This window comes from Helicoverpa zea, chromosome 14 (assembly GCF_022581195.2).
Source record: "Helicoverpa zea isolate HzStark_Cry1AcR chromosome 14, ilHelZeax1.1, whole genome shotgun sequence".
In the NCBI taxonomy this organism is placed as follows: domain Eukaryota; kingdom Metazoa; phylum Arthropoda; class Insecta; order Lepidoptera; family Noctuidae; genus Helicoverpa; species Helicoverpa zea.
In genome coordinates this window covers 11556397-11569377 of record NC_061465.1, presented here as the reverse complement: position 1 = coordinate 11569377, position 12981 = coordinate 11556397, and the positions used below count along the sequence as shown (strand labels likewise).

At 36.6% G+C, this 12981-nt stretch overlaps 3 protein-coding genes across 4 annotated transcripts in view; all 3 read left to right on the top strand.

Moving 5' to 3' along the window:
- Window positions 1–577: 577 nt before the first annotated feature.
- LOC124636685 (chymotrypsin-2-like) lies at window positions 578–4523 on the top strand. Its single transcript, XM_047172847.1, has 5 exons — window positions 578–590; window positions 1572–1788; window positions 2110–2344; window positions 3804–3977; window positions 4319–4523. The coding sequence occupies exons 1-5, from the start codon at window positions 578–580 to the stop codon at window positions 4472–4474; spliced, it is 795 nt and encodes a 264-aa protein (XP_047028803.1). The 3' UTR covers window positions 4475–4523.
- Window positions 4524–5194: 671 nt separating this feature from the next.
- Window positions 5195–8948, top strand: LOC124636700 (PR domain zinc finger protein 5-like). Its single transcript, XM_047172862.1, has 3 exons — window positions 5195–6186; window positions 6506–7173; window positions 7562–8948. Exons 1-3 carry the CDS (start codon window positions 5334–5336, stop codon window positions 8267–8269), a joined length of 2229 nt encoding a protein of 742 aa, XP_047028818.1. The 5' UTR covers window positions 5195–5333; the 3' UTR covers window positions 8270–8948.
- Window positions 8949–9594: 646 nt separating this feature from the next.
- The window catches only part of LOC124636241 (1-phosphatidylinositol 4,5-bisphosphate phosphodiesterase), an 87935-nt gene continuing 84548 nt past the window's right edge, over window positions 9595–12981 (top strand). For both annotated transcript variants that reach the window (XM_047172228.1, XM_047172230.1), the window contains exon 1: window positions 9595–9795. The gene's annotated coding sequence lies outside the window, so the exon portion shown is untranslated. The remainder of the gene's footprint in view (window positions 9796–12981) is intronic.

The window sequence follows — 12981 nt, the reverse complement described above, 5'->3', positions numbered from 1 at the left end:
GAACATAGGAATATGGCGACGATTAGATAATTAAACTCAGTTTAGGGAAGAGACCCCTTCTTTCAAGCCGACAAGAAAACAAAAGATTTTCACAATTAATTCCGCGGAGGACAATCAATTCAAAGTTAAGTCATAAGGTATTCATTTTACATGCTGTCGGTAAAAAACCAACATCATGATGAGAGACTAGAAAAATAATTGACAGTCTGTACATGCAATGGGAGTGAAGACAATGGATTTCCATGAAATACACGAATGTTACGAAGTAACCTTGATAACCATAATTATTGGATGTCGCATAATCAAAACAAACATTCATTTTATAATCCTTTACCAAACAGTGACTAAACTGTTATCACGAGACAAGACAGTCTGGTGAAAGACCGTGTTTTATTTATATTCTATTTTCAGCAGATTACCTCCTTTACCTGATGATGATGAAAGCACAGCCAGAAATTTATTGACGGTGATACGGCTTCAAGCCATGGTCCGTGCCAGAGACAATGGGATACCGTGTGTCGGAGAGTCTGAATGAGAGATCGTCAAAACTCAGTTGCTTCGGGATTTCAAATAAAAAATGACACAAGAAAGTAAGTATATTAATATGTTACGGTTAAGGCCCGAAGTAAAAAAATGAAGTGCGGCTACACCTAGGTTTAACAGTCTACAGCTGGAACATACATAAGAGAGTACATAATCAAGAACAAAAGGAAGTACATAGGGATACTACATAACTGAATAGGTATATATCAGGCTATGCCCACGGAAGTATATAAGGGAGGAACTTTGTGCTTTAGCCGTAACGTTGTAATTCATTATGTAAACATACCAACTTTTTAGTTGTTGGGATATCATAAAACGACCCCTCTGTGGGTAGCGTAAGGAAGTGTCAGACTCAAACTCACTATGTTCCTTCTGAAGCCCTTTGTGTACCTATCAGGTAAGGTCTTGTGTCCACCTACTAAAGTTTGAAAGTCAAATACCGTTTATCAGTCAACTGTCTGCTAGAATATTCGCAGTAATTTCTTTGTATATATTAAGTGTTTAAATAAGTTATGTATCATAATAAAAACAGAGTTGTTTATGTAAAAGCGACCTTTTAGATAATTAATTTACTAAAATTATATTATTTCTGATTATAAAGTGATATCAGTGAATATGCAGTTCAGAATATTATTTATTTTTCATTTTATAATAATACATCGTGTTAATGGTAAGAGCAAAAACCTCAGTACTTAGGTATTATTTTAAAAGGTACTTATAGTAATAACATTGAATGCGTTTTTTAATAGTCAATATATTCGGCACTTTTGACACAACTAATACATAGTTACATAAATCACCAATACGACTCATGTTCCTAGAAATACAAACTATTGTACTATCTCTATTTTTATGTTTCCCAATAAATAAACCCTTAAAAATTCTTTGACCATTCTGGCCATCATAGCTAAACTGTCTAAATGCTTACCACCATAAACGCCCATAAATCTACACCATTCATATTCCAGTACCCTAGGAACCATAAAACAGTAGCACTATTATTAAGGCCCCTTCTCTTTTAATTTCAGGAGCACCATTGGAGACTCCAAACAGCATAGAAGACTTATCTCCTCACATACTAGGTGGAACATCAGCTCCCGAAGGCTACGCACCACATATGGCTGGTCTATTGGTAGGAGATGTGATCACAATGATTGTCTGTGGAGGGGCTATTGTGCTGCCAAACTTGATCCTTACTGCAGCACATTGTATTGACGGGTTTGAAGTTCCAGGGGGATTGATGAAGTAAGTATGGATTCAAATTGTTTTTGTCTTTTTCACAATATAAACTAAGGAGAAAGATTGATGCTAGCCCGATTGAATTGAAAATTGCCCACGTGCCTGAGACGGCACGTTTAACCTGTCTCCGTGTCGAATGCCTGTAGCATAGTCTAGTCACATAGTTAGGCAGATAGGAGTCGTTGTCACAATTTCATGTTAAAAGGCTTTCAGAATGAATCAACAACTGTAATATACGATATAGTATAAAAGAAGCTGCTGATTAAGGCTCACCATAAAGCGTTACCCGTCCATTTTCCACCATCAAACTTGTTTTCTCTCTTCCAGAACATTCCATGCAGTTGTAGGAACCAACAACTGGAGATCAGGTGGATATGCAGTAGAGTTCAAGAGCTACCACATCCACCCAGACTGGGATCCTGTCAATATAAAGAACGACATTGGTTTTCTGACCCTCAAGAAGAAGCTGGAGATGACTGAAAGAGTTCAGCTGGTAGCCCCGAACTTCGACTGGATTGGAGGGGGTGAAGCTAGTTATGTGACAGGATGGGGTGTCGCTACGGTAAGTTTTTTTTATTTAGACTATAATTTGCCAGAGAAGCGTTAAAACTCGCACGTTGGTACAGGCAGTCATTAGATTGATTGTTTTAACTAAGTGTAATTGATACAGTCTCTGGTTATTTCTTCTCTATAGAAGTTACTTGGAACGAAAATAACTTGTACTTAGTTATGATTTCAATACAAGTAGACGAACATTGCCTACTCTGCTATACACGCCTCAGCCTTGCCCTTCTAAGAATACACGCGTACGTTATATATTAAAACAAAACACCAGCGAAGCCGTAAGCAGAACTCAGTAAATAATACATTTAGGTCAACCTAGAATCCCCAATTAAAATTCTATTACCTACCATTGTAACGGTTTCCCTAACAACACAGAATCAAATTTTCTTTAACTTAACTTGAACAAACGTTAACTTAGGGTTTCTGCCGCGGGCTATTTGCTCAGTCAGAAATAATATTAAACGAACATTTTGGGTTATTAAGATTACAGCTATAAAAAGGAGTTATGGTCCCTTTTCTGTATTGCGAGTGTTATTATGACCTTCGTCGTGGTTTATGGCGTGGGGAGGTATTTCGTTGATTAGATTTAGGGGTACCTATATCCGTATGGGATTGCATACCATGGTATGGAAAGCATAGTTTGCTGTTTGAACCCCAACCATTTTTTTTTTCAAACTGCTGGAATCAAGACATATGATAGGTAATCACAAAATCGTGGACATAACAATGACATGCAGTGAAAATATAAAAATGAAAAGGAGATGTATCAAATCCGGCCCACTATATATGTATAACAGTACCTGGAAAAATCAAGAAAAATCTAAAGAATTCGGGAAAAATACAGATAAATTGCTTAAATTCGTACTTTTCTCGTAATAATTTGTTATTCATCAATGAGTTTTATTTAATTTGAATATGGCGTCTCTCCAATTTAGATACCACGTGACCAAAAAAATTACAGTAAACCATGAATTCGACAATTTAAGACAAATAAATATGTCAAACGTCATTAATCAGTCTCCGCCCGCGTATAGGCTCACCCATGGAATTAGTAATTACTAATCAGTACTTTACTAATTCCATGTATTCACCCTACCCACCATGACCAGTCGCTTCTTGTAAAGCACTGGTACTCAGCTGAATCCGGTTAGACTGGAAGCCGACCCCAACATGATTGGGAAAAGGCTCGGAGGATAGATGGAAGCCAAAGAAAATTAATTGAGTAATTGAAAACTGTTATAAATATTTTTTCCCCATTTTGTACAATGGTGTACAAACAGTGGGCCGGGGCTCCATACACTAGAAACATCTCGCACCTGCAGCTAAAAAAACAAAAAAAAGTAAAAATCTTAGATCTAGAAAGTATCCTATTTACACAATCTGATGAAAACCATACAATACCTTAATTACCTTACCTTAACTTCGTAATTCTGACTAATTTCAAGTGCATTTTTCAGAACTCAGGCATCATTCCATTCAACCTGCAACTCCTGGAAGTGAGCACCCTGTCTTCCAAGTCCTGTATGAAGGCGGTCCGTGTGGCCACCGCCACTATATGGGCCGAAGCACCCCATGTGGACCCTGACATAGAGATATGTTCCCTACATTCGGTTGGCAAGGGATTGTGTACCGTAAGTGTACCTACAGACGTGGATTTATTTTTTTAGATATCAGTTTATGTCTGACAAAAGGAAGTATGTAGGGGGAGTAAATGTAGTGCAGGGAAAGTAGGTACATATGTGGTGAAGAAAGGTATAGATACGTGGGGGCAGTATATTAGGGAGTTCATAAGGTATAGTAGGAACAGTTATTAATCAGAACAGTTGAAAACTCGCGCAAGAATGCAATCCTTATCACAAAAATTAATTTACCTGTATACTGATACTTAATTAACCCTATTGCTCTAGTCTAAATTACAGGAACGAATATGCTTTTACATTACCTACATTTACACAAAATCGCCTATTTTTAGGGCGACTCTGGCAGTCCCTTAATATCAAGGAGGACGGGCTCCCAAATCGGCATAGCATCGTGGGCATTCAAATGCGCTCGTGGAGTTCCAGATATGCACGTCAGAATCAGTGCTTACAAACACTACATTCAAGAAACTATGAAAAAATATAAATAGGTACAAAAAAGTGTAGAAAAGTCAATAAATATAATGAGTAAAAATTTTATGCTACGTGTGTGTAATTTCTACATAAGCTTTTTATTTGTTATCGTTCATGATTGATGATAAATTCTATCGGAAACACCATACTAAAATATGTATGGCAGCTGAAAATTCGCCTTTATTTGTTATTTACATACTTATTTAAGTTATTAAATATCGAATTATTAATCAAAAATGCTGTAGTGTGAAAAATCTGAATAGGGAGTGCTTTTGAATCTTTCATCATCATGAAAACAGTTTCTAATGCGTATATCCGAACGCACAACACAATTATGTCAAATGTCACAATTTTAATGGTGATCTAAGAAGATACATTAGTGACCTTATTGTTAGTGCTGTAAAGTCTATTTTCATTTTAATGTAGTGTGTTTAATTTTGTCTAAAAACGTAAACAAATAATCCAATAAACAAACCGGTGATTTTGATTTGTGCAGTTCTGAATTCAAAATAAATACGTGAAAATAAGTGTTCACTTCTTTTTAAATGTGCTAACGGTTCTCTTTTGTTTAAAATATTGGTTTGACATAAATTATCCAGATTGAGTATTGAATACCCTCAACAATGAATGGATATTATGAAATGTTAAAAATGTGGGGTAGTTTGATATACTTTCAAATGACTTGCCGGTTATTACTACCTCCTGGAATCCTTTTTCTTGGCAGACACCGTAGCAGCACGAGGTAAGACCTTCAATCATAAATTATACCATTTTTGTGAATATTATTTTCTAAATTTACCTTCATTTAGTGTCAGTTGAGCTCCCAAGTGCAGGCGTTATGTGTTCGTCGGTATTTTCCAGGTTTAAATTTCGAAAATGGAAGTTCAAGAGTGTAACAACAATGTGGAGGGTCCATACCCAATACTGTTCATACCTAAAGTGTGTACTTCTTTGGAAACCAACTGTGAGATGTCAGAAAATGTTTTCATACACTTGAACATTTCATCCCCAGACACTGAAGGGAATGAAACCGTTATCTATAAAGGCTACTGCAATGTAAAAGTCATAGATGGTGGTGATATCAGCGTCAAGTACAATTCACCAAATATTTACTCAAGCAATGACAATAATAATCTGCCTGTAGTTCTGGCTGAAGCGAATCAGATAACATTCCCAACATACAATGATTCCCAGGTCTGGATAGACCCCATGAGAAGCCCGTATGTGTACAATCGTTGTGAGTCTCCAGTGCAAGAGACATACACCATACATGAGTCTCATGACAAGCAAATTACTATCGAACAGCATAATACTTACATAACTCAAAACGTGTACAGTTACAAAGAAGCTATTCAGTATTCTCCCATCAGTGATGAACCAAATGTAGTGAAGAAGACTCAAGAAAATGTCCAGACTGCTGAAGGTTATAACATTTATGAAGAAGATGAGCTTGAATGTGGTGTGTTCCTCTCTCAGCTGTCAGAAGAGATTATTATTCATGATAATGAGACCAGGACTCGGGATGAAAGGAAGTTTGTTGGTCTAAAGACGGACAATGAGGCTTTGAAACAACTCATGTCTTCAGATATACAGTCTGTTTCTAGACAGCAAAAAACTATTCTGTATTTGGGCCATGACTCTGAGTCTGGGCAAACCGTGCAGAATATTGCAATCGATGATCCTTTAGTTGAGTGTGTACAAGCCAACACAGAGAAAGAAACAACAATCGGTAAGCAATTTGAATAATTATATTTGCATATTTCACTTATTTTAAACAATAACATTTAGTATCAATGTAAGATTAATCAATATCTCTTTAAATACTTAGCGGTTTACATGCAATAAAATAAAAACAAATATTTTGTCCTTAATTATTTGCAATTGACTTATTTTACTTTCAATTATACATTTGTTTTAGTATCATTAAAGATACTTAAATATATGGCTAATGTACACTGTAAGTCTGTATGTACCTAACAAACTTCCTTAGCTTCACAGTAATTCTAAATAAATAAAAAATACAAATCAACATGTTTAAAACTTTTCAGACTTTCCCACAAATTCGAATCCACGCAAGAAAAAGTACCAATGTAACAAATGCAAGAAATTGTTTGACGAACTGTTTGCGTTCAAGCAGCATATGGTGAGCAGCCACCACCACCCAGGCTTGTCTGCACTCTCCGCCAACGTCAACTTTATGTGCAAAGAATGTGGAAAAAACCTGAAAAACCAAGAAAAGTTTGAGCAACACTGCCTAGGGCACGGCGACCCAGACTTGGAATGTAACAAGTGCCACAAAGTGTTCGCGTCAAAGTTCACCTTGCGCAATCACCGGAAGATACATTCTCGAATGTTTCCATGCGGACACTGCACAAAGTCTTTTTCTACTGCGCCGGAGTTGCGCGCGCATGTGTCCAAAATTCACTTCATTTTCATGTGTCACTTGTGTTCTTATTTTACCGAAGTAATGGCTGAATTGAACGCACACTATAAAGATCATGCGAATAGTTCTAAATCTTCAACGAACTCCAGCGAGACTGTGTTCCCCGGCTCCTTTGAGGAGATCAGTAACGATACAGTCACAGAAGATAATATTGTGAAGGTGGAAGACGAGGAGAGCTTGCAAACTGCCGATTCGGTCATAGCAAAAGTGATTTCTAATAAGATATTTCAGGCAAATCCTAAAAAGAAAAAAAACCAGAGGAAATATAACAAGGTATGCTACATTTTCATTTTTATTTTTCTAAAAGTAGTTAGTAATTCATAAAATATTCATGATAATAAAGTAACTAACTCCTGTATTTAAATAATTCCAGCCGAGTTAGACAAAGCACTTTCCTTGCCACCGAACCCATCTAGCCTGTTGGTTAAACCACTCTGGGCTATGCATGACCTTATATGGGTGGAAATTACGATACATCATATAAAGATCTTAAGTATCCATTGTTTTGCCCAACTTAGTAACGGTGACGCTGCCTACATCGTTGTAATAACTATTACGTTTTGCAAAATAATATCATTAGGATAATATGACCTACAGCATACATTCACTAAAACCAGTTTTAAATTACAAGTACCTACTTATAATAAAAATAATTTTACAGACTTGCGAAGTTTGTCGCAAAAAGTTCGACCGGATTGGTGACCTCAAGAGGCATTTGATCGAGCACGTGATAAGAAGCACCCTGTCCAAGAATCCAGTCAACAGCTTCGGAGTCCTGAACATCCGATGCGAGGTCTGTCAAGAAAAGGTATTTACCAAAGTCGATAGATACAAAGCTCATCTGAGGGAGCACGCCAAACTGACCATCTATAAATGCACGTTTTGCGATAAATCCTTCAGCGATTCCAGTAATTTCTCTAAGCACAAGAAGGTCCATGGTTCTACCTTCTTCCAATGCGATATGTGCCAAAGGAAATTCAACTCTAAAAAGATGATAGCCCAGCATATGGAATACCATAACAAGAATGGTCCAATCAAGTGTCGGTTTTGCGATAAGATGTTTCATTTCGAGTCGATGTTGAACAAGCATATCAAAAGTTGTCACAACAAGCAGATTATGCCTAAGTTTTGGTGCAGGTTCTGTAGAAACCATTTTAGTTGTTTGAAGGAGAAATGGGACCATGAATGGCTGGTCCATAATGTCAGGAAGATAATTGCAGACTGCTTGTTTTGTGGCTCCAGGTTCAGAAAGTATTCTGAGCTTAAAAGACACTGCACTGAGGAACACGATGCCGTGATACCTCGGGCCAAAAAGTTGCTGGGGTGGAAATGGAAAGGCAAGATGAGTTTACTCGAAAGTTGTACATGAATTATAAAAAGGCTGGTCTTTTTTGTTTATATCTTAGTACAAATGTTTTCCCATGCATAATGAACAAATGGGTAACTAATTAATTTATTGTTATTTACACTTAAGATAATATATTTTTGTGACCGCGACTGTTAAGTTGTAAATAGCATTTTAACGAGTGCTATCATTGTGTATTTAAGCAGTTGATTTTTGTAATATTTTAGATGATTTTTTTCGTTATGTTTACAAGAATTACAAAGGAACTATATTTATAGGATTAACCCTTAAGCTTTGAATATCTATACCATGTGTGACTAAGTTGATTATTGTAACTTAGAGGTATAAATCATATTTACGAACTTATTCTTACAGTCACTGGATTCTCAAAACTGTCAGTGGAACTTTAAAGGGGTTTTTTCATATACAACTTAGGAATTTAGGAGAGAGAGTTTTTGATCATGTTTTTTGTTATATTTTATATTATATAGTATGTAAGTGTTTAATATATTGTTACTGTTTATTTTATATTTTGTTTACAATCAGCCTACTTATTTAGCTTTAAGTGAGTTGAGTCTTTTGTAACTTTTTTTTACATTCCGATTTTTGGTGGAGGTTAGTAAATAGCTTGTTTTTCACAATACTAAAGTAATCCTTTAGGTTAATCGATGTTCCTACTTAAATAAAGTTTGTTTTGTTGAAACAATTGTTTAATTTATTGAATGAATGAGTTACATTAGAAGATTTAACAGGTATAGATGGATAGGCTATAACTCTGCATGATTCGTTCGGACATTCATTCATTTTTGCCTTTCTAGATTTCCTACTAATAGAATTGCTGACCCTACCGAGGTAGCCTAGTTATAAAACCTGACTCAATTATTTCATAAGTATGGGTAAGTACCTACTTAGGTAAATTGTGTCTATAGCATTTGCTTGCCTAATGAAATACCTAACAAACCTGTTTATCTTTGTTATTATTGTTAGTAGGTATGTAGTTCGCTTATCATCGCCGGCTAGCTTCCTCTCAGTGTCGCGGTAATCGCACGCAACCCGCGGTGGGCGTGGTGATTGCCATTACGGCCGTACAGCTGATAACTTGAGACGTGGGACAATGTTACATCTTCATATCTCAAGCCATCTGTGTGATACACTGCGCGCCATAAATCTCGCAATTCAAACATGGCGGGCAGTTTATGCGCAATGGTGGCCGCGGTATTGGTAGCGGTCACAGTCGCAGTGTAAACACAGCGCCTGTACACAAGCGGTATTCTCGCGCATGACCTTGGGCGGCGCGCATGCGCGGTGTCGCGGCCCGCCGACCCATCCAGCCACACATCGGCGGATCTCGGCGTGTCTCGGCTACAGTCCGCGTCAGCGCTTCGCGGCGGCAGCATTTCCCATCGCGAATGCGGCACTACGCGACCGCGTGATAACACAAAAAGCCTCACCTAAATTAAATAAATACCATTCCTGTCGATATCGCGCCGTGGACAGTTGTTGTTGTGTGTGTCGTGGCCTCCTGAGCACGGAATCTACACATTCATAAGGTTAGTATGGCGATAATCTTTTAAGCTGTCACGTTTCGACAATTCAATGCTCTGTTAATAGGTTCAATCCATACCGGGTTTGTTTGTCTGTCTGTTTGTTGTTGATGTATAGTAGCGATAGGACTGGCGATCGTTAGTTTTTATTGCACATTAGTAATGGCAGGCACTCCGGTGTCTTTTGACTGTTGTCTCGATGTCTGATTTACACTTAGAATTCCATTGTAACTGAAGGATTTCTTTGTCTAAACATTGTCTATTTAGTCTGCCATGTATTGTGTGTGTGATACGTTTTCAGGCGTAAACAATAGCTAAAATTCAAGGAAATTACATGGTAACAATGATTGAATCAAAACGTTGTTAAATTACAAGCTGAAAAGTCTACGCGCGGTCTGAAACTCTGACAGCTGGCAGATCGATTTTTTGCTTAGTTTTGTTTATAAATTCTAAATAAAAAATAATCTATGTAGGTACCTATATTAAACTATCGAAGCCGCAGAGTGGTTTATTTTATGAAGAAGTATCTAATTTTAGACGTGATTGGTTTGAAACACAAACATTCTTGTGCAAGAGATTGGTATTAGTAAGTAGGTAACAATTGATTTGAGCTCCACATCAAAGTTACGTCGTTATTTACATTACAATGTGTGCTATTTAGTTTTACGGCCGATCACCTACAACTATTTATTTATACACTTTGTTTAATACACAATAGATTATAATCGGATGCAAACAATCAAACCTTGGAAACGGAATCAAAGATTAGATCTAATTACATTATAAAAAGTGACCTCTATACTCTGCCGCTGTTGGTTAAAGTCATTCCATAACACTTGATCTATTTTATTACAAACATAGGTAGATGCCCTTAGCTAGCTACTCACCTACGAACTTAAATCATATCATGTATGTTAATACATAAATAACTCATCACAGGTACATGACATTCGTGTTTCGAAGGCGCGATAAACTGTAGGTCTCTGCTGTCATTTGAACATCATTGGCAGTCGTTACGGGTAGTCAGATAGGCAGTCGCTTCTCGTAAGACACTGGTAATCAGCTGCATTCGGTTAGCCTGCAAGCCGACTCCAACATAGTTGGGGAAAAGGCTAGGCAGATGACTGGTATTATATTATGGCGTTGAAAATTCATCGGAATTCAGTAGGTACCTACATATTTACCTACGTACGAAGCGTAGGCTGACAAGTGACAAGGAGTGCTGCAAAACAGTTTTTAACCCATAGTTGCCTATTAACGTACATAAACACACTTGTAAGATGCTAACAAGAGCACACAATAATAATATTATTGACTAGAAAACGATCTATTACGTCTCTTTAATATGTAAAAATATTGTTCACTGAATGTTTTTCTGTACGACTTAGATATCATCAGACAAAATTTTGGATATATGGAAAAAGGTATTTTCAACGCAACACACTCGTAATTTTAATATTGGGACATTATTGTCATAGTAATTTTGTTATTCATCCGACTGCACAAAGAAGTTAAGTTTTGTCACAAGGGTCCTTGGCCATCGGTCTCGGCTCCACTCTGTTGCAAAGTAGCTACAATATAATATGTTCTATAGACAAAGCAAGAATAACCTAAGTTTCAACCTGCAATTGTCAGTGATTAATTAAAAAAGTTTCAATCGAGCTTCAATTTCTCGCAGTAAGTTCCAATTCGAAGTCAGTCAAGTATACACCTTCCAATGTTATCCAAGGCGTTTACCAATTAAAATACTTTCGTGTATCTTGCGTGAAAAGTTACAGGAAAACAACCTTGACTTCAGTTTCAGAGAGCTGAATTTTTCCAAGTTCTTCCACTTTGTTTATTGCGTAAAATTGGTGTAAGAAATTATAACTTTTGTCATAAATAGGCATGTGTATATGATTAAAATGAAAACCCTGAAATACATAATAGATGTTAATAAAGGAACATATCTAAGAATTTAAGCAGCGATATGTTTACCGCAAATTAGATGAAACATTTTTTTCCCCTAAAACATAAATAAACGGGATGCTTACACAAAAACAAGGAGAACCGGGAATACAGCACTTCGTTGGTATTTCTGCAAGTCAAAAAGACCACTTTCATGCGCACTTTCTACCGCCCAAATGTCACCTGGGTGGATCACATCTTCACAAAACACTTAAAAATTCAGGTGTAAGGACTTCTAAAACTGTACCTACATTATTATTATATTTATTACATAACACCTGTTCATTGTTTTAAACAAAAACAGCTTCACGCATCTATTTCCTGATCTGGTGGAAATCATCAATTCACTTGTTTATGTTCGCGAGTTAAAAATATTTTGCGGAAAACTGCTCGCCTTGTGTTACATGAAATAGTACCTACTAATAGTTACGGTTTCAGGAAAACCTAGGAGTGTTTGTTATAATAAGAAATAGAAATAACTGGTATTCCAGAAAAATATTGATGTCCCATTTCACAGATCGAGGGAAACTGAGATGTTGTCAAATCATAGTACATGATAACATGACTTGAAAGTAATAAGTTACAACAGTTCTGTAATAAGTTACTAAGTTAGGCATGTTAAGAAACAACTAAGTGCAGCTCCCGTCAAATATCTTTGCACTCGCTCTGAAGTTGATTTTCGTGACTGTGCAATGAACATGTATGAACGAAACACTATTGCGCAGATTTGGCGATTTTCGGATCGGCAAAGTTATACAATGTGACGAAGCCTTAGGTACACCAATTTCAACAATTGTATTTACAAAACTAAAAGTCGTCAAAAACAGTTTTAGTAACCATGACACGGAAACGTTAAGTTATTGCTAAATTGATAATAAAACATACAATGTGAACTACACAAATATTATTGTTAGATAAGAGGCGATAAGCTATAGATAATAAGTTACTCATAAGTAGTACATGCATGACCAATCAGGTATATTTGTGGCTACGCTCGTTACAGAGTATTGATATATCCCGTAATTGTGTTTCTAGGAATCTGTTTATATTTAAACTGGGTGTTCAAATAAACAGATTTGCTCTGAAGGTTAAAAAGCCGGTCATTCAAATATGACTTGTTTTGAGGAACTGAGTGGCAATCTAATTTTTTATTAAGACTCCTTGACCGAATCTATCTTCTTACTAATAAAAAGTGACAAAAAGGTATGCTTGAACCAGTTAAATCATACATTTGTATGTACATTT

Coding starts and splice junctions, on each gene's coding strand:
- LOC124636685 (XM_047172847.1), top strand. Junction 2,345..3,803: donor CAGGATGGGGTGTCGCTACG/GTAAGTTTTTTT, acceptor TGCATTTTTCAG/AACTCAGGCATCATTCCATT. Junction 3,978..4,318: donor TTGGCAAGGGATTGTGTACC/GTAAGTGTACCT, acceptor GCCTATTTTTAG/GGCGACTCTGGCAGTCCCTT.
- LOC124636700 (XM_047172862.1), top strand. CDS start 5,334: ATGGAAGTTCAAGAGTGTAACAACAATGTGGAGGGTCCATACCCAATA. Junction 6,187..6,505: donor AGAGAAAGAAACAACAATCG/GTAAGCAATTTG, acceptor AAAACTTTTCAG/ACTTTCCCACAAATTCGAAT. Junction 7,174..7,561: donor ACCAGAGGAAATATAACAAG/GTATGCTACATT, acceptor ATAATTTTACAG/ACTTGCGAAGTTTGTCGCAA.